Consider the following 24,466-nt stretch of genomic DNA (forward strand, 5'->3'; position numbering starts at 1 on the left):
AAAGCTGGAATCTGTGATATACATTAGTATAAAAAAGCAAACCAAAAACAAAGTTAAGGGCCACCAGACAACAGTAATCTAGATTAAATTTATGTTCTGGATGGTGTTTTACTGATTTTAATTTGTTTATATGCTACAAAATGCTTATGTAGACTACTGTTAAATACTGCACTTGTGATAAAAAAAACTCTTTGGTAATCAAATTTTTCTACATTTACAGAGACCTCACAGAGGCAGCAAAAGCAATTATCTGTATTGCCAAGGTTGTCCCACAGTCTGTATGGATAAGTGAAAATTTTCAAGAATTACTGTATCACGAGTACAAGCTTTCAGGCATTGCCTAAAGATAGATTTATTTTCTACTCCTGAAATCTCTTTTTCTTTGTTAAATCAACAGTAAAAAAACTAATTCCCGACTTGCCCAATGCTATATAAATATCATATGGACAAGCTAAGAAATGCTCAAGATAAAAATGGGCAAGTAAGTCAAAACCAGATTTTGCTGTTCCTGCCTCAAGTTCACAACTTTCTATACTTTAATCCTTCCAACATAAACAAATATATATTTACAATTTGAGACAAACACATGTATCATAATTATCATTTTATTGTAAAGTTTATTTGGTAATAAATTAAAACATCATATATAAATTCTACACTAGAGTGTTGGTGTGTATTTTATTTCATTAAATCAACAGTATACCTGGTAATGCTGATTGTATAAAGTATATCATAGAATGAAATAGTAATATTTAACAAGTAGAACCAGCGATGACCTGTAAGCTAGCTGGATAGCTTCCTCACATGAAAGAATCCAATGTCCCTGTTGGGATTCATAAACACGGCAGTGAGGGGCAAGTGGTTTGAAGTCAACGACATTAACCACCTCAGCCAGGGACACCCATTTTTGAAATGACACATTTAAATAACATCTGATGAAAGGGTCTATTTCATCAGGATGAACTAGAAGCGAGAAACGTTTGTAGATTAATGTCAAATATCTTCACAGAATGATCCGCACTACAGCTTGCCAACTGTAACCAATTGTCTGAGTCCTTCACCTTTGACGTTGTGGGGTCATCACCATGGATACCACATAAACCAAGACAAGGTCGAAACTTCAGACGTTTCACAGTCATATGATGAGCTGTGCTGTAAGAAAGTTAAAGAAGTACATAGAAAAAGAACAAATTCTTTCAAATTAAAAAAAATCTTATTCACAGTTTATTTGAACCTTCCCTCACATAAATGTTACACACTTATGTAACAAATTTAAATAAAAAAGTGAAACATTTGTGAATAGTAAACTTATGAATTTTGAGAACATTAAAAACTAAAACTCCTTTAAACCTTAATAAGATACAAATATTAACATTATATTAAATTTCAACTGAGCTCGACTAGTCTCAGAGCCGGACAGTTAGAAAAGGGGCACAATTTTGTGGAAATGGTAATTCAGAGTTATGGGACCTGCACCCATTATGTTAGATAATCACAGTGAACAAGTGTGTGAAGTTTCAACCAATTCACTTCAATAGTTTTGGAGATATTTGCACACAAAAACTTAACCAAAGTGTGATGGCAAAGCTAACGCTAAGAGAGTACTAAAGCTCTCCCTAATTTACAGGTGTTTAGGAGAGTCCTACTTGCATGCAAAAACTTAAGCACAGTAAGACGGCAGTGCCAATGCCTAAAAGTGCACAAAAGCTCCCTTTATTCTTCTAATAGTCAAGCTAAAAAACCAAAATTGTTGTAAGTGTTCCAGCTAACACTGACTCATTTGGTTCAAAAGATCTTAAATCTAAATAGCTTTTATTAACAACAAGAAACAATTCAATAAAAAGTATACTTGTTATCTAGAGTAGTCAGATGTTTCCACGACGACGGTTCAGCAAGTGACCAACTGTACAACAGAATATGTCCATTTTCTAGGCCAACAGCAAACAGGTAACTGTAAAACATTGTAAAATATGCTCTATTTACATTCTGGTAAGTAGTGTGATAATAACAATAATACAAACTTTCGAGAAAATAATATAAAATTTTTAAAAGGTGATTTGATTCTGACCAAAGCAATTTATAGACTTTGGGTTAAAATTGGCCCTGCACCAAAAGGTCATGGGTTATCAAGTATTTAGATTGTGAAAACATAGAAAATCTTTTCCACTGAGACCATTCAGGCTAGATTTAGATATTTGGCAGGAAATATTTAGGAATTTGTTGAGAAACAGTAAACTTAACAATGACTTAATTTTAACTAATTCTAGAAAATTTTGGTTGGATTAAGTATGATAAACATATATAATGGCATAAAGTATTATAATGGGAGGACCTTCCATCATGAAGAAACACTGGAGCACTATGTATAGCTGTGACAGAATCTGGTAGCTCTAGTTTACTGACAGCTGTTGATGTTACATCGGAACCTACAGGACACTGCCATACAATCACCTGTAATCATGATTATATATGCTAAATATCATATTCTACATCAAAATATTAAATATCAATATTATATACGATGAGTTCATTGCCATTTCAAAGGGACTTTATAAACAAGTCTATAAAACCTTATAAAGGGGGCATGTTACCAGCTTTCAAGCATTTCTGGGAGTGAATTTACAATTTTAACAATTTAAGACTGTAAGGTTTTGTTCTTTTTGTTTTTTTGGGGGGCAGTGGCAGCATGGCTGAGCGATTAACAAGCAGACTAGTTATCTTTAGATGGCAAGCCACTTGGGCTCAAACCCTGTCAGGGCCAAGCCGTTGCAAGAAACTTGACATTCATTGCTCAGTACTGGTTGGTTCCAGAAATGGATAAATAAAATAAATTCAGTATTAACTATAATTGATTCTCTTCATCACATGATATATATTTTTATCAGTGTATGTCTTTAAAAAAGTAAACTTGAACCTTTATCATGTATATCAGGGAAGTTTGACTGAAGTTTGCATCTTTCTTTTTGTTGGGTTTCACATCACACTAACACAGTTCATGTCAAATGGCGACTTTCCAGCCTTTTTGGCGGAGTAAAAAAACCTAGGTGCCTTTCCATGCATTATTTCAGGTACAAACAAGAACCTGAGTAGAACCACTGACCTTTCATAAGCTTGCTAGATAGCTTACTGACAAGAAAGAATACAAAGTCATGGGTGATGGAATTCAAACCGACAGCGATGTGAGGCAAGTTTGTAACATTCTACAAAATTTACTACAGAGATATTTAAAGTACTCTTAACTGACTGCCAAATAAGTTATAAAGATTCTTTAATGGTAATATGTCCATATATAAACTGCTGTTTGCTATAAAACTCTCCCCTAATGACTCAAGTTATATGACCAAACAACTGTTTATATAGGACCATATATCTGGTCAAAACTATTTACAGTAAATTCTCTCTATTAAGACCACTTACGGGACTGACTCAAAGTGGTCTTAATAGTGAATTGGTCTTAATAGTGAGTAAGTCACTTTAATAGCTGACGAAGTCCAACTTAACTTAATGTATACCTTACATAGTTTTATGCACATGGTAAATATACTTAATAAAATGAGTAAAAAGAAACACATATTTTTGAAACAAAAAAAAAAATTTAATGCATGATAATAATTATGATACATCATTAATATAATGAAAATATCAATAAACGGCTAGATGTTAAGTCTCCCCTATAGAGGAAAAATATGAGGTATTAAATATAGTTATAACTCTCATTATGATTTATACATTAATTACATATCGAAATAAAGCACACATGAACTGATAATTTGGTGTAATTATCACTTTTTACCATACTTGCTACAAATTGTGATGCACAACAAACAATCCTTAATGCTATTTACCAGTTTATCACATCCTAATTACGCTGACAAATTAATCGTTTCTCACACCATAGCTGCTTAGATTAATTAGCCAGAAGTGATTTAAACTGATCATGTTGACGTTTGAATTCTAAAGATACACCGTAAAGCAAGCGTCTAATCAATGGTGTAAAGCAAGCGTCTAATCAATCGATACATATTAATGACCTCACTTGACCCGGTGTATTTGTTTACGCCAGAGGGAAGATTACGACAATTAATTGGGGGTCAATAAACACCAAGTGATGTCTGGCCATTATGTTGCATGGTCGTTATACAGGTTAATGTTTTGATAAGAAATACACACAAATGTCTGACAGAAGTGGTCGTTATGCCGGATTAGAGACGTGGTCGGTATACTGGTCATTTTTCTCAATGAATAAAGAAGGCAAATATTTTGTACTTTTAAAAAGTGCCCGTAATAACGGCGTGGTCCTATTTGTGGCGTGGTCGTTAGGTGGCATTTTACTGTATTACTAATAATATGAACAAAGTTACAATATACAAATGAGCCGCATCACGACAAAACCAACATAATGGGTTTGCGACCAGCAATGATCCAGACCAGTCTGCGCATCTGAGCAGTCTGATCAGGATCCATGTTGTTCGGAGTGTAGGACAAAAGCCCCCCCGGACGAAAGCCCCCCCGTCTAAAAATGACAAGGTGGACAAAAGCCCCCCCCATGAAATTTTCACATAGGACAAAAGCCCCCCCATCAAAAATACAGGTAGGACAAAAGCCCCCCATCTTTTTTCACACAAACAGGTGCTCAAATTCATCAAATTTCACACAAAATTTTAAATAAAAATGAAAAGAATTTGTTTTAATGTTTATTTATAATGTATATATTGAAGTGATAACAAAGTTTATGGTAAAAAATTAAATAATGCATGCATGTGATACCGAATTCATAGCTTTTCATATACATAGCAAGGGTGAGAAGAGTAGTGATGTTTAATCACTTTTGTAAAGGGATCAAATTAATATCCTAAGCACTATGTCACCTACATGTGATGTCCATACATATCTTTTAAACACATAAAAAACACATTTTTAATACAATATATGTAAATTTGATTGACTATGGGGGGGGGGGGGCTTTTGTCCTACCTTAACTTTTTTATGGGGGGCTTTTGTCCTATGTGAAAATTTCATGGGGGGGCTTTTTGTCCACCTTGTCATTTTTAGATGGGGGGGCTTTCGTCCGGGGGGGCTTTTGTCCGTATCCCTGTTGTTCGCTATCAGTTTCTCTACTTGTTATAGGGTTTTGTAAGCCAACAGCATGGATCCTGATCAGACTACGCGGATGCGCAGGCTGGTCTGGATCCATCCTGGTCGCAAACCCATTATGTTGGTTTTGTCATGACGCTGCTCAAATGGTTTTTACTTTTTTATCTCTTGATGCTGTAGCAAAATATTTGTCATCATGTGACCAGCAACATGACCAAATAATTCGTGAATGTAAGCAAGTCTTCTTGTCCACGCTAGCTATACACGAGAACAATGGATCTGTAAAAATAATTGATAAAATAAATTGAGGATACTGAACAAGTGAATTCTTCAAATGAGGTGAATAAAATTATATTATGCAAGCCTCTGGCTTTTTACGATGCAACAAAAACGGCAATAGTATGTGATAAAACTACATGAATGACTATGTTGGTGGTAATGAATTACTTTGTTATGTAATAATCTATAAAAAAGTTGGCAAGGTTTGCATAAGTATTATATACAGTGAGCACTAATATTCTTTAACCCTTTCACTGCCCTGTTATTTTCGGCGTATACTCCATATGAACAGCTTTAGCCGTTTCTATAATATTAATGATAATAATAATAAATCAATAATAATATTAATCAAAATAATAATAAATATAAAGAAAATTATACTATCAACAATAATTATTATTATACTAACAGATTTGGAAACATATATTATTATTATAATACTAATTATATAATTATATTGATTAATAATATAGTAATTTCTTAGAAAACCCTCTGGCAAATAGGTGATCAATAACCCTCTGGCAGCGAAGGGGTTGTAAATTAAATTAGAAATTTGGTATTTGAAAAAATTGATGATTTCTATAATATGGTCTGTTTTTAAATGTACAATAAACTTCTTTTATAGGACACACGTTTTAAACTCTACATTTGCAGTGTGAACTTTCTAAATTTCAATCAATGTTTGCAAAGAAATTATTTTACCCAAAGATGAGCATAGTATATCTTTAAACTTTACTTTCTATCTAAGTAATAAACAACATCTGTGTTTTACTTATTTACAGAAATTGAATAGATGATAAAAGTTGTACCTGATTCCGGACAGTCAGCCCCTTTTCTTTTGTATAAAAACCAAGTTCTGTCCCTTGACACTGTCAGTATATACTCTCCACTGTGTGAAAACACAATTTGTGTCACAGTGAGGTTATGACCTTCTAGAACACAAATCTGTTGCCAAGTAACAGTATCCCATAATATCACAGATGCAAACTCCGCCTTTGCAGCCTACATATAGAAATACACATTATCAGAAAAACAAGAGGGCCATGATGGCCCTGAGGTCGCTCACCTGTATATAGGCTCCCCAACCCCCCCCCCAACGTTGCAGGGCCAATTTAACCCAAGGGCTTTTATTTGCACAAACTTGGTAGACACCCATAAGAAGATGTTTCATGCTAAACATCTAAGCTCTAGCTCATTGGGCTTTTTAAAAGAAGATTTTTTTTTAAGTTTTTACTATACACATATAGTTAAAAACAATGACACCCCTGGGGCCGGGCCAGTTTTGACCCCAGGGCTTTTATTTGAACAAACTTTGTAGACACTTACTAGAAGATGTTTCATGCTAAATATCTTAACTCTAGCTATTTGGTTTTTTTCAAAGGAGATTTTTTAAGTTTTTGCTATACACATATAAGGAAAATCAATGACCCCCGGGGCGGTGCCAATTTTGACCCCAGGGCTTTTATTTGAACAAACTTGGTAGACACCTATTAGAACATGTTTGAAGCTAAATATCTTAGCCATAGCTCTTTGAGTTCTTTAAAAGAAGATTTTTTAAGTTTTTACTATATGCATATAGGGAAAATCAATGAACCCCCGGGGTGGGGCCAATTTTGACCCCAGGGCTTTTATTTGAACAAACTTGGTAGACACTTATTAGAACATGTTTCATGCTAAATATCTTAGCTCTAACTCTTTTGGTTCTTTAAAAGAAGATTTTTTAAGTTTTTACTATATGCATATAGGGAAAATCAATGACCCCCGGGGCAGGGCCAATTTTGACCCCAGGGCTTTTATTTGAACAAACTTGGTAGAGACCCATTAGAACATGTTTCATGCTAAATATCTTAGCTCTAGCTCTTTTGGTTCTTTGAAAGAAGATTTTTTAAGTTTTTACTATATGCATATAGGGAAAATCAATGACCCCCCGGGGCGGGGCCAATTTTGACCCCAGGGCTTTTATTTGAACAAACTTGGTAGACACCCATTAGAACATGTTTCATGCTAAATATCTTAGCTCTAGCTCTTTGGGTTCTTTAAAAGATGATTTTTTAAGTTTTAACTATATGCATACAGGGAAAATCAATGACCCCCCGGGGCGGGGCCAATTTTGACCCCAGGGCTTTTATTTGAACAAACTTGGTAGACACTCACTAGAAGATGTTTCATGCCAAATATCTAAGCTCTAGCTCTTATGGTTTTTTAAAAGAAGATATTTAAAGTTTTTTCTTTTGGTTGCCATGGCAACCAGAGTTCTGCATGGAATTAAATTCTTTGAACAATTTTTAAAGGTGACCACCAAAGGAACATTCCTGTGAAGTTTGGATGAAATTGGCTTAGTGGTTTATGAGGAGATGTCATTTAAAGTAAAAGTTTACGGACGGACGACGGACGGACGGACGAAAAGCGATCACAAAAGCTCACCCTGTCACTTTGTGACAGGTGAGCTAAAAATCACAGCTTTACAAAAATTTCTGAAATTGAGAATATTTCATAGCAAAAAAAATTAATTCTACACCTATATTTTTCCTGAAATGTTTTAAAACTGCAATAAATGGGAAGAAATGCATTCATCGTCAAACTTAACAGACAGTTTATAAGATGAAGTACATCAACAAATCCCAGTAATACTTCTTTACATGAATATGTTTTTGTAGCCAAGCTGAACTTTTATAACTTTTATAATCAATCAATGTAGAGTGAAAAATTACGCATAGTGGAAAACATGCTACAATGGTGGGTGCTCAAGTGATTTAATCTGTTAAAGCCTGTTTACTTCTCTGTAGATGTATACCTGCGTGTGCCATTTTTATGCAAGCATAAATATCAATATTGAACACTTACTTTACATGCACTAGCTAGGACTTTCCCCTGCGGATCACATGCCAATGCAAATATCTCATAGCCATGACCGTACAGTTTCTGTACTTCTGGCCATAATGTGTTCTGTAGTAAATGTTCCTCACTAGGGGGTGCTATATCAAGGGAAGAAAAACAAGTTAAGTTTAAATGCTTAAAGTGAGATGTATACCGGTACATATCAACATTTATGTGCTGCAACAAACAGGTCAATTGAAGCTAGATGAAACATGATCTTATTGGTCATCACCAAAACAAGCAATATATATGTAGAGATGTTTGCAAAGTAATTCAGAAAGTTTGTTTAAGGTAAAATTTACTTAGTACATCAATTGAAGGATTCTAATATCATCATTCTATTGAGAGTAATATATTGACAGTGATAAATAATGACTATCTTCAAAATATCATGTAAGAAAGTAAAGCATGTAAAAATTTAATGAAGTACAAAATAACACAGTGGGAAAATTATAACAACCCTAACTAAAATCACTAGCTCTTCACAACTAGACTTGAATCTCACTACAGACGGTGAATTTTATCAAGTAAAGAAGCTCTCCAGGTAAGGTGCCCAAAAACCCACATCTGAAAGCATGTCAATGTGCTTCAGATGACAGTAAAAGTTGTAAAGTTGATTTATGACCTTTATAACCAAAATACCCTATCTTTATTGCACAACATTATAGTTTACCTTTAAGCAATGTTTGAGTGAAAACAGTATCTGAATATTGCTCATTATCCCCAGGTTTAATTTCAAGATCTTCTGTTAAATTTGTGGTACCACCACCAGTGAAAATTGCTTTATTAGAAAGTCCAAGAGCCGGTACACTAGCACCAACAGGTCGGTTTTTAGCCTCGATACTTTTACACTCCTCATTAAAGTTAACTCCACATAAATTACAGAAGTTCTCTATAAAGTTGTCCGGTGCATCAAACACTCGCACCACTTTTTCATCTGCACCGGAGGCATATTGATATCTGTTTATCATTGCTAAACACTGTATAGAATATCCGTGAATTTGGGGCCGCGCTATCTCATACCAAAATACCTGCAACACAATAAAACTTAATAATAAAACAATATCATTCTATGGATTCAAAAATATGTATATTTCTAGCATATATGTAAATATAAAGCAAACACAAGACTTCATATGTCAAAACTTTTTAAAGTTGAATACACATTTAAACAGTTATAGCTTACTTATTTTTTACCATATAATATTATTGAAATCAGGTTCTATTAATCACAAGAGCATGGCATGTCATGTTATTGCTTGTCTGTTAAAAAATCTTAAGTTTAAAAGGGGCATATTTCCAAAAATGTTGCCTTCAGAATTATACCTCTTGTGTAATGACTGCTTCTTGTCATGATAATTAGGTATTTGATAAGTTTTTAAATTATTTGAATAATGGTTTACAATAAGGTTTTTGCACGAAGACAATGACACCAACATACAAAGATGCAGCAGCTGTCATTATAGCTCAACATTTTCTTTTAAGCAGCTTAGCTTAAAGTGAATTGACATCGAGCAATAAACCAGATAGAGACAAGAAAAATTGACAGCAAATGCAACTTTGTAGCCATGCAAAAAAAAATAAAAAAATAATTGAAGAGAAATCCTTGAAAATAAAATATTTCTGAATTTATTAATAATCTGTCTTTGACTTTCGTGGTAAATCAAAGCCATTATACATTATGTACTCCATCATTAATGCATCTTTTTTATGTAAATTGTGAAGACTGAAAAATCCTCTCATTCTACATACTTTTGTAAACACTTAAATCAGTCATTTTATAATAATAGATACACAAACTTACCTTTCTATCGTTTTTCACATAAGGGGCATGTAACCTTACTGTTTCATCCAAACTGCAACTTAGTAAGAAGTTACCTCCCTTTTTATCCCATTCAATATCTTCAACAGAATCAAAATGTCCACTACATGTAATCATATGCTCCCATATATCCAGCTCCTGTAAATAAAGATGACCTGAATCAAGTATAAACTCACGCATTATTAACCTAAAATGCTGAATTTTTATAATGGACTCGTCCAGCTTTTCATTTTTGGGACAGTCCATTTATCATAATCTGGGATATCAAGATTTGAAGTTAAAGTATAGAGCAAGTCAAACAAAATAGTCTTAGATGTGTAGGCAATGGTTAATCATTTTCAGTTAAAGCAGACTCATGGCTTAAATACCAGAATTCTTTGACTACATCTTTACAAAAAATCTAAAGTAAGTCAGCCACGTTAAAATTATACTCTCTCTATTTAATGCCTTATTACCAATTTCAAGAACAAACACTCAGATTCCATTCCTAATTTTATCAGTATACTCTCAACATAATAATTATTACTCTCTGAAACTTTACAAGAAGTGTTTCTTTTATTCTGTTTTACGATGCACCAACACAGTTTAGGTCATATGGCGCTGAAACAGGAAAGATGATTTTGGCTAACCTCAGATGTTACAAACTGCATCACCAGGGGTTAAAACCTGAGAGCTGCATACACTCCAGCAATTTGAATCCATTTAGTTGCCTCTTACTATCACGTAGGGATGGACACAATTCTGATGCCTCAACCCTAAAAGGCAACCCCTCAGCCACAAGGTGATACAATTTTAGCCATCCAATTTTGGCTTTATAGTGGGTAACATAATAGACTGTACCAATACAGTAAGTAAAATCTTCAAATAAAGACAGTAATAGTAAATAAACATTTTTTTTGTAGTTATATATGTTACCTTATTACGAGCCCACTGATGAAAGGCTCCCTGGTAACCGTGAGCTAATATAGCATCACCATGACAACCAAACATTCCACCATAAAGACCAAGTGTGTTGCCACCCACTTCTCCAACTCTCATCTGTAGTATATAATCATTTGAGCCACGTCACGACAAAACCAACATAGTGTGTTTGCGACCAGCATGGATCTGCGCAGTCTGATCAGGATCCATGCTGTTCGCTTACCAACCCTATTACAAGTAGAGAAACTGATAGTGAACAGCATGGATCCTGATCAGACTGCGCGGATGCGCAGGCTGGTCTGGATCCATGCTGGTCGCAAACGCACTATGTTGGTTTTGTCATGACGTGGCTCAATTTTCTAACATGCTTCACACTATTCCCCTTTCAAACAGATAGGGCAATCAAGTGAATTATTACAGGATATATGCACAACATAGAAAAAGAAATGCTTAAATGTCATCTGAAGTCAGATATGGCATTAATAAATCAAATTAAATCTGAAAAATTACTTCTACCCGCAATTTATTTCAACATAGTTTCATCAATTTTCTTTTTATTAGCATGTTAAAATGGAAATAAATATTAATTTTTCTTGCATCATAGTATAAGTATGCATGGTTTATCGTTCAAATGCTTTGTAACTGATCACTCAGGTCTATCAACCTTCATGATTATATTTCTGTACAGTTGAACTCAAACTATGCATTATTCTACAACAATGCCTTCAAAATCTATTTCCTGCACATAAAAATCATTACAAAGTAGTCTCTAATTGTTCGGCCTACATCAAAATTCTTAAACTTTTAAATACTATGTTGTATCTTATACAACCTGAATGATGAATCTATGTTTACCTGTTCAGTCCATACACCAGATTCTGACTCTGGTTCCCATAGTATCATAGTTTTATCCATAGACACAGACAACAGACACATTTCCTGGTGCTGTTTACCATCTAAATGAATAAAATATTATCATATATGATACAAGTCCTTACAAGTCCTTAGACAACAAAAGAATGCCAGTTATATATCAATTTAGCCAAATTGGTCTAATTATGAAACAGACTGCACATGACAGCTGTAGTAAACAAAATATCTGATTCATCTCAAAGCCAGGAATTTGCTTAATTATATTTTTTCATTTACATTCATTTTTGTTATTAAAACATTATGTTCACTTTTTAGTTGTGACCACATCTTGTTCAGTAGAACTAAACATATTTTGCTAATTTTGTAAAGTAAAATTAATTTTTTTCTCTTGATAAGTTCCATTAAATTATGCCAAACAGTTTAAGTCCCTTTATGCCTCAAACATGCTAATATTTTAATTTTTCAAAAGTTTTTAAAAATTTTCTAATCTTTTTACAGTTTCCAAAATGTCACCCAGTGGCTATATAGCTGAGCAATTTTTTGTGTCTTTGCATTTGCCAATAAACACTGTTATAATGATTTAGTATTTTGTATGGAAGAAATTTTGCTACCCTTCCAAATCATTTTGTTATACATGTACATATTCAGTGCTATTTACATTAGGTGAAAAGCATTTTACATGTTTCTAATCCAGCATAATAACACAATAAATGTTTGCTCTTTCTGAAGAAAGTAAAAAAAAAATCATCTCTAAGGCCTTTAAGGAAGTGTTGTTTAGGCATATACACATATATGTACATTTGTTGTATATACATATTTATATTCAGTTCTGGCAGCTAAATTGTTCAGTGTATCAGACCAATATTCCTTATTTCTTAGCCCTATTTTGAGGCCCATAAAACAAAACCAACATTTTGATGTTTTTTAGTTTAAAAGTTTTTCTTCTTTAAGCTCTGATGGCCATTTTTTACAGAAGACTAGAATAATTTTAGCTATATAGTGGTAGCACCATATAAAGATCACTCCTTGGAAGTTTTGATGAAAGAAGTGTTTGAAGACATGAAACACATGGACAGTGAACAAATTATAATCAAATTACAATATACAAGTAGTATAAATGAATTTTTCTTACCAATTAGAGCTGGAGGTTTCCATTTCACAGTGTATATCCAATTTTCATGTCCACTCAAAACTGTTTCTAAACTGACAGCATATACCAGCATGGTATCTTCAAATAAACACGTAAAAATCTTTTTAATTCACATACTATAAGGATCTTACTCAAGCCACCGGTACAGACCGGAATATCTAGCTCAAGGATAACTGTTTACAGTGGTAACAAGACTCTGCTGAGTTTCCGACAAAACAGTTACCCAAGAGAAACGCATTTCATTCACAAAAGGCATGTGGGTATGACATCATTTAAAGCATGAGCCCTGTCTTACATGGAGTGTGTATGACAGGTTTTTTTTAGTAAAAACAATAGATAATCCGGTCTGATATGCATGAAATAGTGGTACATTCTTGTGCACACATTCCTCGGTTTCTATAAATACAACCTCTGACAAAAGTGTTGGGGAATTAGATCTTTAGCAGTCAAGTGGTCTAAAGTATTTGTTTGTAAGCTGTAAGATGTCAGTTCAAATCCCACAATGAGCTGGACTTTTTTCTGATGCTTTTTATTAATTCTTATTGCCATATTACCCATATAACAATAATTTTCTTTTATTACTCTAACAATCATATTCTAATTTATATACATTCAATAGCCGACATAAATTTGTCTCAATTAAAATACAAGACAATATGGTATAGATTTCTCACCTTTATATTTCAATGAGAATGTATTTTCTCTCATCTGAATATCTTTATCTATAGGTAAATCTAGAATAGAGTTTATTTTACTGCCAGTATCTGTATCTCTGTGAGCAAATCTCCATACTCGAATCAAATAATCCTGGGCCGCACTTGCTAACAATACATCTCCACTGTCTAGAAAATATATATATGTTTATCTTGTAGTCAAGCATGATTAAAGCATATATTATCTCAAAAAAATTCTAGCAAACATCACATTGTATTTATATACATTATAATACTGCATGTTTGCAACATCTCTTTTCATCGGATAATCATGACATTTAAATAAATTATATACTTTTGAATGTTATTTTATATAAGAATAATAAGAATATAACACAGGTACATCATACCATCTACAGTAAAATCTACAGCCCTGACCCAGTCCTCATGCCCAGATAACGTCATAGATGATACAAACTGAAAAACATAGACATATCTGCAGTAAAAATTTATTCAATGTACTGGCAAAACATTAAATGTTGACAAAAAATGCTGACATTTACTTAACTCTTACTCTACTTAATATCTTAAATGGACTTTTCCATTTTTCAATCTGGACAAAACCATCCATCATTTTTTCAGGTAAAATTTCAAATTTAGTACTTACTGAATAATAAATAGTGTGGATCATGATAAAAAAAATTAAGCAAGGTAGAATTATGATTCATGAACACTACACTACTTCTTACTGGCCACTATCACTGTGTGAAGTTTGAATCAAATTTATTCTTTTCAAGTTATTTTCCCGACATCATTAAGCATTACAAAAGGAGATAATTCAAAACCTAAACAACTGTGTGCCAGAAGTTATTTTCCTGGCTTCTACATGTACTAACTTGTCTCAAAAAACAATGTGACATTTCAATGAATTGCATCTGTGATCAGCCTGTGAGATACTTGTGATCTTACATGCAAAACAAACTGATATCCTCTACGTAATTTATAACTTCTTGTCAGTACAACGCACATAGAATCTAAAATAATTCATAAATAAATGGATTACCCGAGACTGGTCTGCGTTGCCTTGTTCTGTATATACATGTACCTTCATATCATCACATGCACACGCTAGCATCAAACCTACAACACATTCATTATATCAATATTATATAGAATAATATACGTATATTTCCATTGTAAACAATGCTGCTGATTTTGTTGACATTTTGTTTCAAGCAAATTAAGGTACATGATAAAACAACAGCTGTTGCTAGGAAATCATGCTCTACTTTTCTTGCTGCTTCGTAGTAAAACAAGAGTCTGGATAGTATACATTTTATCAACTTAAAAAGGGCCATAATTCTGTCAAAATCCATGTAAGAGTTATGGGCCTTGGAAATAACTGTGTGAAACTACAACCCATTCCCTTCAGTAGTTTTGAAGATACCAACTTGCAAGAGAAAACTTAACAAAAGTGTGACTCATATACATGTACCCACCCCTGGGTGAGTTAAAGATATTATTACTCCCTATTCTTCATAGTCAAACTAAAAATCAATCAAAAGGCAGAAATTCTCTTTTACTAACTGTCTGGTATTTTATTTCTACATCACATGGAAATGACATTTTGAATTTGAAAAATTCATGTCAAAACACTGATGAGGTATCAGAGGTTGGTGTGAAAGAAAAGTTCATTTTACATTTTTAACACAATACTAACATGTGCACAGCTGCTAAAAATACACTTGACTCGACCAATACAGGTTTGACAGCTGATGTGTACTGATTCATAGAAATCAGTATTGTACTCAACAATAATATTACATGGCAACCCATGTCAAATTCTATATACCATAAAATAACCATTATATATATCATTCTTCATTAAATAAATCAAATTTAGAGAATTATGTAACTTACAAGTTGTGTTAGGTATCACAATCAGTGATAGATCCAATGCAAAACCAGAACCATAACTTATAAATTGTGTTTCCATGAAATCTACAAATAAACAAGAAAAGTGTGTTGACAAAATATCCATATCCAATAAACAAACAATAGTGATATCCATAAATATTCTCCTTCTACCTGAATTTAGTGGTTTTCTATGTTTATACTATTACATAAACAATATACATTAACTTTTAGTTGATATTTTTCTATACCCACTTCTTCTGCAAAATAGCACTCAACAAAACATATAGCCATTTGAAGGATACATCAATTTTTGTCTGACATTTATTTCAAATTTACAAAAAAAATCAAAATAAAAAAAATTCTAAAATTGCCTGTTTCACATGTGTAAATGTAGTTATGCAGTTATGGTAGCTTATAATATAAACCAATCATTAATAAAGACTTTTAACTGCATATCTAATATCGAGGCAATTATTTTACCATAAATGGCAAATTATTTTCTTTAAATAATCTACATGTTGTTGCAATTTTATGAAAGAAGTAATCAAACCTTGATCAGGCAGCCTTGTCCATACTTTAACAGTAGAGTCAACGGAAGCTGTAATTAAAATAGTTTTAGAGAGTTGCCTCCCTTGTCCAGACTTGTCACTTTCCGCACATACATACACTGCTTCAAGGGCTGTAACTGGTGCTGAATGCCCAATTAAAACCTGAACTGCTTTGTACTGAAAATAAACAAAATTCATTCTTCGGCTGAAAGATAATGCAATGAATTTTACCTGTACAATTTTGCAGTTGTTTGATTCTTACTTCAGTATGTCCACAGTTTAAAGATTAAACAAGAGCAATCAGTGATCACATCATTCCTGTAAAGTTTGGATGAAATTGCACCAGTAGTTTATGAGGAGTAGTGGGGACAAGCTTTTGTGTATCTGGCAACACACAGAAAAAAACACCTTTTTATCACATAAACCGCGGCGCAGGAGTGTAATAAAGCCATTTAATAAAAACGATATTACACTAGTGTAATAACACTTTGACGTGACGTCATTTGCAGGCTGTCCAGCACCCTCTGACAAAAAATTAAGGCAAATTTTAGGGCAATTTTTAAGAAATTTTAGGGCTAAAATTAGGAATTTTAGGGTAAGTAAAAGAAATTTTAGGGCTAAAATTTGGAATTTTATAACTAAATTATGGCCCCAAAAGACCATGATTTGGGCTCAACTTAGCATATTTGATACAAAAGTAAGAAACTCACAAATAATGCTCTAGTTCAGTTATAACAAAAGTGTCTACCAGTGTTCCATAGGTCAACCGTGAATAAATAGATTCACTGGTCAACTGCCTTTAACTGCCTACTATGAATAAGAGCTGAAAAACTTAACTACATTAAAACATAACTAGAATGAAAACATTTTTTAAGTTATGAGTATCCCAGAACAACCAATATTCAATTAGTTAAGCTGTTATTTGCCAATAGTACATGTAAATGGAAGGAGAAATTATGCTTTAAATTTATTCTAGCTATAAATGCATAAAAAAATTTATCAACAATTATTCATTTTAAGATTGGTACAGTTTGAACAAGTATTGATCTTTCTTAAAAAACAATAAAAACAATATGACCTACTCAGGTCATTCCCAGGAATATTCTAATCTAAATTCAAACAGCAGGGTATTCACCACTAAAGAATTTGTTAAAAATAAATCAGGGCTACTAAAAATTGTAGGAAATTTCACAACAGAGTCAATCTATGCAATGATTTTTACAGTGTTTTTTTTCCAGATTAAAAAAAAAACAACATACACTTAATGTTATAACATATTTACAGTATATTGCATTGGTATGACTAAATTAAATGTTAATGTGTACAAAAAGGGCAGCTGAAGGTGTCACTTCTTAGTACGCTAATTGGGGCGCAAAATGGTAAAAGCATCCATCATTAAAGCCAGTTTACCTTACCCACTTTATAGTATTACCAAATATGAAAACATGTCTAGATCTGCCAGCTGGTATCACTTACAAAAGATCTATTCTACAGTCATCACTTCAAAATAACTTGATTACAAATTAAGATTTTATTAAAAAGGTCCCCTACATAGTCTGATGAAATTTTGTGGTACATCATAAATAGTTGCTTTAAATACACCTAAGGCTGAGGTAAATGGTAAAACTCTGTAGCAAATAAAAAATATAACTTGCTTGGAAATTTTTTATCTCTTTTTTAAACAAGTGACCATTTTGATATAGTCTAAGTCGGATAATTTTCATTGTTCCATTTAAAATAAACAGTTTCTTATTATTTTTCTGATAACATCTGGCAATAAATCAAGTATGACATTTCTGCAGGAGTTGAAGTAAATACAACAAATGACTTTATGCAATTTAGTCAGATATGACATCAGCACCATTGACTGTGTTAAAATTTAGGTTGTGAATGAAAAATGGTTGTTCCGGGATATGTTATAACAAAAGATAAAAAAATAGGAATTTCAGTGAAAAAATAGGGCATTTTTAGGAATTCCCTTTGAATTTTTTATTTTTTTAGGAATTTTAGCCAAACTGAAAAAAATTAGGATTTTTTAGGAATTTTAGGGACACTGGACAGCCTGCATTTGCGCTATATAGAAACATAGCGTTAAAGCCCGCTAATGTTAGCGTTACACTAAAGGCGCGTCGTTGAAAAATTTCTTATTTTTACAGTTTATTGTTCTTATTTTATATTATGTGACAAATAGAATATTTTATTCATGTAGATTCAATACGAAATTTATTGAACTCGTTGAATAAAACAATATTATGCTCGCCAGAGGCTCGCATAATATGATTTTATTCAACTCGTTCAATAAATTTAGTATTTAACTACACTCATTCAATATCCTCTATTTATCAAATGGCCATAACTCGGCCAAAAATCATTCAACCGGAAAACCCGTGCAATATGCGCAAGGACTTGAGCTACAGATCAATCCTGTAAAGTTTCATTGAAATTGCATTAGTGGTATAAGAGAAGTAGTCCGGACAAACTTTAAAATTAAAAATTATTAAAGGGCAATAACTCTGACAAAAATCATTGAACCGGAAAATGCTGACAATATGCACAACTAGACTTGGTACTGATCATTCCTGTAAAGTTTGGATGAAATTGATCCAGTAGTTTATGAGGAGTAGTCCAGACAAGCTTTTGTGTATCTGGCAACACACAGAAAAAAACACCTTTTTTATCAAAGGGCCATAACTCGGCCAAAAATCATTCAACCGGAAAACCCGTGCAATATGCGCAAGGACTTGAGCTACAGATCAATCCTGTAAAGTTTCATTGAAATTGCATAAGTGGTATAAGAGAAGTAGTCCGAACAAACTTTAAAAATTAAAATTATTAAAGGGCCATAACTCTGACAAAAATCATTGAACCCGAAAATGCTGACAATATGCACAACTAGACTTGGTACTGATCATTCCTGTAAAGTTTGGATGCAATTGATCCAGTAGTTTATGAGTAGTAGTCCGGACAAGTTTTGTGACGGACAGACAGACGACGGAGAAGTGATCCCTATATGTCCCCACTACTCCGTAGAGGCGACACAAAAATATCTGTGAAACAATGATGATTTACCTCTCTAATAATTATCAGTTGAATATACCTTGCCATTTAATATCTATCCTGTTAAAAAATTTTAAACAGACTAGTTCAGCATTCATTAAAATTTAGGCAATTGATGCTGTATCAATGAATGTACATATTCAAGATTTTTATTTAGTGTACAACACAAATTGCTTTCAAGTAGATAATATATAAAACATGTTTCCAACAAGAAATGATAAATCTGCATTAAGAAGTTATTAAGTACGAAACCAAAACAAACATCTTACAGTATGATTATGTTTCTGCCACACTATCACAGTTTTATCAACAGATCCTGACACTAGTTCTGTCTCATCACCTAGAATAAATCTGTACTTGTCACAATAGTCTGAACCAATGTTGAAGTAAGGAACATGGAAATGGAAACTCAAATTTCTACACATTAAAATCTATATAATATTGTATTTTCAAGAAAAGGGTCATTAAGATTAAAGGCAACTTTTAATATTTAAATAAATTTCTTGTTCAAGACTGAACAATAGCTTTATTAATTACCATAATCAATTGCTGGTATCCATTTAATACAGTTAACTTTCCCTTTATGTCCTGTCAGTGTCTGTAAAACTTGACTTTCTTTTCCCTCCTGTTTTACCTGAAGAAATAATAAAATATGTATTTTCAAGATACATTATGCAGTGATTTTTTTACCTCTGCATCCTGAGTCCAGAACTCATTAAATTTGCTGTGGATGCAAAGTTTCAAATAATGTGCATCTTTTGGATGCATACTTTTTCTGAGTAGAAAGTCCTGTCCGACAGGAATTTGGTAATAAATACCAAATTGTGTTCAATTTATGTCAATCATATTCTAGGTCTGCAAATCATCTACAGATAAGAAATAATTATGTGCTTTACTAAAGATAAGCATAGTTTTGATTAATCTCAAACTAAATCAATGGAAATAAATTTATTAAATTTATTTGACAGTTATGAATAATTTCAGTATCAGAAGCATTGTAATTAATGTAGAATTCGAATTCATTTTTTCTTCATTCCATTGTTAATATACCTTTCATATCACTAAATCAATATTAAGCCTAACCTTGTAACTTGGATTTGTCGGATAAATTTTGGGACACATAGATTTATAGTCCAGCGAGTCCTAGGACCCACACTGATGAGTTTGTAAAAAAATCTCTGTACATTGCAGTGATTTTTTTCCCTGCATTTTACAGCCAAATAAAAGCTGTTTCCCTAGCCCTAAATTAGGGCTGTGCATTGCCATTTTTTTCTTTCACGATACATATCACGATATTTGTTTTTCAAAACGATGCGATTCACGATATGTATTGCATACTTTGAAGAAATGCGATGCATATTGCGATTCTTATGTTGCGATGCGATACGTATCACGATACTGACTTTTAGACTTAGTATATAAAAAATTGGCCATTTGTTTACAGCATAATTAGGAATATAATATAAAACTATTACAATAACAAAAAAATAAACTCTTTTAACTTGTTGTTATAACTTGGTTTCTGATTTTGATCTTTTAACAATTTACTTTTCTGATTACTTGAGGATTAAGGTATTTTTAATTAAACCATAACAGCAAATTGATATCTACTAGCTATTCTAACACTATAAAGTCTAATACTGTAAATATGGCAGTTTAACAATTTCAGTCTTACAATAAACCACTAAAGATTTTTCTTGTGAAAAAAATAGTAACAAGTGATCTACAATTAGGTCAACAACTGTGAAAATGACAGTTTATAAGTTTTCGTCTCAGTTTTCTCAAAAGATTTGTGCTCAACCCCAGAGTATTTTATTTTGATTTTGCAAACACTCCACGTCCGGTCTTCCACATTATCAACACTGTCTCATTGTTCCCCAAAAACTACAATTTTCCCAAAACTCGTGACTTATGTGACCAGGGAGGATTGACTGCAATTTCCCCGTCTACATATTTTGCAGTCTTCATGTTTTCTGTTTGTTTGCTTTGTTGTTTTTTTTTACGGGAAAATGATGTCAACGGAAATGAAAGTGTAAATACGTGACGAATATCACATTGGGATGTTGTCATCATCACTATTTTAATCCGACATTTAAGTACTACAAAATAAAATTCGTGTTTGTAGGTTGTTTTTTCTTGAAATCACACAGATCTCTAATTATGTTTTTATTATAAACAAGTTCAAAGAACACCAGTCCATTTACATGGAATTGATAAAACTTGGTTAGTAACCGTTAAATGATTGCGGACATGGGGAAACGAGATGACAACGATGATAATAGTCGCGCTTGTTTATTGTTTACATCCGAGCTATTTTTCTTTCTTCAGTCTTTCAAAAAATACGTTTGTCCTTATATTCCTGGAATATATTGTTAGTGTATTGCGATACCTTCCCGCTGTATCGGTACATCGGGAGGTGAAATATGTATTGCATCGCAATATATTGGAATTTGTCATTTCATTACGATGCATACATCGGGGACATGACAGATCGCGATGCATCGATGCATCGATGAATCGTTACACCTCTACCCTAAATAGGTATATTTTCCCCTAAAAATGCTACTATTTTCCCCCTAAAATGCCCTTTGCACATTTTTCACTAGAGCCATGATTTAACAGCAGCTGACTTATATCAGCTTTAGACAGAATGCTGTCCCTACAGATGGCCCCTGTATGTATCACGGATGTTAAGTTGAATTGAAATTGAATAATCTAAAACATGTGTGGGTAAAGCATTCTCAGTTGTTAGAATTTGATTTTCCCCAAGGTTTTCTGATTTATCACGCTATATTTTCCCCTTCAGAAAGCCACAGGTTGATTTGAAAATTGAAAAAAAATAATCACTGCAGATGATTGATTTTTTACATAAAATAAATGCAGTCTGAAAATAAACTAGATGCTAAGCAAGAAAACAACTAATTTTCAGCCAGGTACTGTTCATGTTGTCAATGTGGTGGTTACTTACTACTAAGTGGCAACAATGTACAAAATACAGTACTCATTAAATGCGACAGATGAAAATTAAAGCAAGACTAAAAACAAAGTTGTCCGATAATTTCCGATGATTGATATGATTTAAGTGCGAAAAGGAAAGTTCCCTGGATGAAATAAATGTCATCAAAGTGGGAATCAAATGAATCCGGGTCAGCTCGGCCCTAAAACGTACTAGGCCCCCGAGTCAGCTTCGCCCTATTCCAACTCGGCACAAGTCAACTAGGCCCACTTTTTAATTATTCAGTGTTCTGCCAAGGCCGCGAATCCGCGACATTCTCGCTAAAAAATTGCAAATGTCGCACATTAAAATGCAGTGGTGCGAATATTGTCGCGTACGAAATTTCTGAGTACGAATCCAACAAAAGTGGTGGCAATTCTCATGGCATTAAAATTATTACACGGTAACCAAAGCAAAGTGCGCGTAAGTTATCTTACATCGATTCTGATTGGTTTATAATTATAGAACGGCCAATGAAAACATATTTTACTTTTACTGTTGTTAATAATGCAGACGCCAGAGAAAAAACCAAAAATAATACTCAATTTTTTTTTCCAAAAAAAAGCCCAATTCCCAATGACAATGAAAGTCTGACAAAAACAATAATGTATTGTACCAGTCCACATCATCTTCAACCCTGAAGCCTTCAGAAAACATTGACATCAAACGAAAATCTATTGTACGTCCATTCCAAAACAAATGGTTAAATGATTTTACATGGCTTAGTTACTCTAAGGATAATTATATGACCCGTAAATTGTGCATTAAACATAATAAGACTAATGCTTTCACATCCAAAAATTCTAATTTCAACATATAAAAATTCCAGTTATTCACAAGTTACAGTTTGAACAGTTGAATTTAAATAAACTCTATGCTTATCAAACATCAAAATAAAGTCAGGTAATCTTTTCTTTAAAATTTTGATGTCTTATTGATATTCAAAATGTCCCCAATATTTTTTATTTAATGAGACATTTGTCCCTATTTTTTTGAATCCTTGGCAGAACACTGATTATTAATATTTAGGTTTGTGTCATCACTATTTATTGTTATTATTTATAAAACACAGATTGACAGTTTCAGAACTAGCAGCAGACAGGCTTTTTTTATCAGTAAAATTGCAAGTAAAGATAACCGATTGCGTATCTCACTGTATTTCTAAGTCGTTGTAGGTTTAACCATAAATTTAAATACCTTCAGTGTTAAACAATGTGTTGATATATATACTGAGAGGAAGCTAAGATCACCAGCTTTTAATTGGTGTAACAAATTTTAAAATAGGACATTTAATCGCCCCAAACTAGCCATTTAAACACGGCTAAATTTGCATTCTTTTGCAAGCGAAGGGAAACAACTCTTGCTTTTCACTCAATATACCTTGGTTATTTACGTAGTTCGACAGAGAGAGTTTATAAATATAAGACAAATAAATAACAATTTTTTTCTAAATATACTTTATTTCGGCAGAAGTACAATGTATAATTATATAATAATAAGATATTTCTTAATATTCATTAACCCTTAACTTAACAACATGCAAACAAATTTAATACGTTATATATATTTTTGTAAAGTGGGCCGAGTTGAGTGACCCGTGCCGAGTTGACCCGTGCCGAGTTGGTATAGGGCCGAGTTGACTCTTTTCCGGAAAAAATGCATTCTTCAGTACACAAGCATAGGAAGTTAATTGACCAAATTTAAGACAGAATAAGCATTTGTTGTCTTTCAAGTCCTGACATTATGACCAACTGAAATTTTGTGTGAAGTTTGAAAGTATTTTGAAAAATCTTTTTATTGAATAATGTTCAGAAATAAAATCATAGGAAAATTAAAGTTAAACGCCAGTTCAAATGAATGTGTATTATTTTGGCTAATGTTGCAACGGATTTGATCCGAAACTTAAATGCTCCACAACTGTAAATGAAGGAACAAAATATTATAAAGCTACATACATGTATAAAGATTTTGAATTCAGAACTCATAATGAGTCGAAATTTTATGAGTACGAATAAAGAGAAAAAAAATTAAATTTTGACTTTTTCTCTTCAATATACTTAATAAAAAATAATTTTACACCTCAGGTTGATACAGAACGATAGCATTGGATGATCCGTAACAAATGACATTGTTTCTCCCCCAATCAGCCGAGTGAGGTGTTCTATTACATCCCGAACTGATGTAACATGCCTCAATGCCAGCCATTTTGGGTTTTACTCGGGATAGCTAGACGCTTTTGAGGATATGATACCACTAAATTTTTCAACTTGTCATAAGGCT

The 24,466-nt window shown here is 32.9% G+C and overlaps 1 protein-coding gene across 1 annotated transcript; it reads right to left on the bottom strand.

The window, feature by feature from the left end:
- Positions 1-591: 591 nt before the first annotated feature.
- On the bottom strand, positions 592-24,418 carry LOC132751674 (elongator complex protein 2-like). The gene is made up of 19 exons (XM_060741890.1): positions 24,266-24,418; positions 19,729-19,825; positions 19,461-19,531; positions 16,137-16,311; positions 15,590-15,670; positions 14,733-14,809; positions 14,080-14,146; positions 13,691-13,858; positions 12,999-13,094; positions 11,849-11,949; positions 10,988-11,110; positions 10,055-10,210; positions 8,924-9,281; positions 8,218-8,348; positions 6,183-6,375; positions 5,252-5,373; positions 2,333-2,451; positions 1,850-1,951; positions 592-1,152 (listed from the first exon to the last, which is right to left on the bottom strand). Exons 1-19 carry the CDS (start codon positions 24,389-24,391, stop codon positions 954-956), a joined length of 2,562 nt encoding a protein of 853 aa, XP_060597873.1. The 5' UTR covers positions 24,392-24,418; the 3' UTR covers positions 592-953.
- Between the last annotated feature and the right edge of the window lie 48 nt (positions 24,419-24,466).

This window comes from Ruditapes philippinarum, unplaced genomic scaffold (assembly GCF_026571515.1).
Source record: "Ruditapes philippinarum isolate M1 unplaced genomic scaffold, ASM2657151v2 ctg759_1_1_1_1, whole genome shotgun sequence".
Classification (NCBI taxonomy): Eukaryota; Metazoa; Mollusca; class Bivalvia; order Venerida; family Veneridae; genus Ruditapes; species Ruditapes philippinarum.

Bases quoted from the DNA above. Each gene is read 5' to 3' on its own strand.
- LOC132751674 (XM_060741890.1), bottom strand. From the start codon at position 24,391: ATGGCTGGCATTGAGGCATGTTACATCAGTTCGGGATGTAATAGAACA. The intron at 11,111-11,848 runs GTAAACATAGAT...TATATACTACAG, and splicing joins CTGGTGTATGGACTGAACAG to ATGAGAGTTGGAGAAGTGGG. The intron at 2,452-5,251 runs GTAAAAACCATT...TCATGATTACAG, and splicing joins CAGCATCAAGAGATAAAAAA to GTGATTGTATGGCAGTGTCC.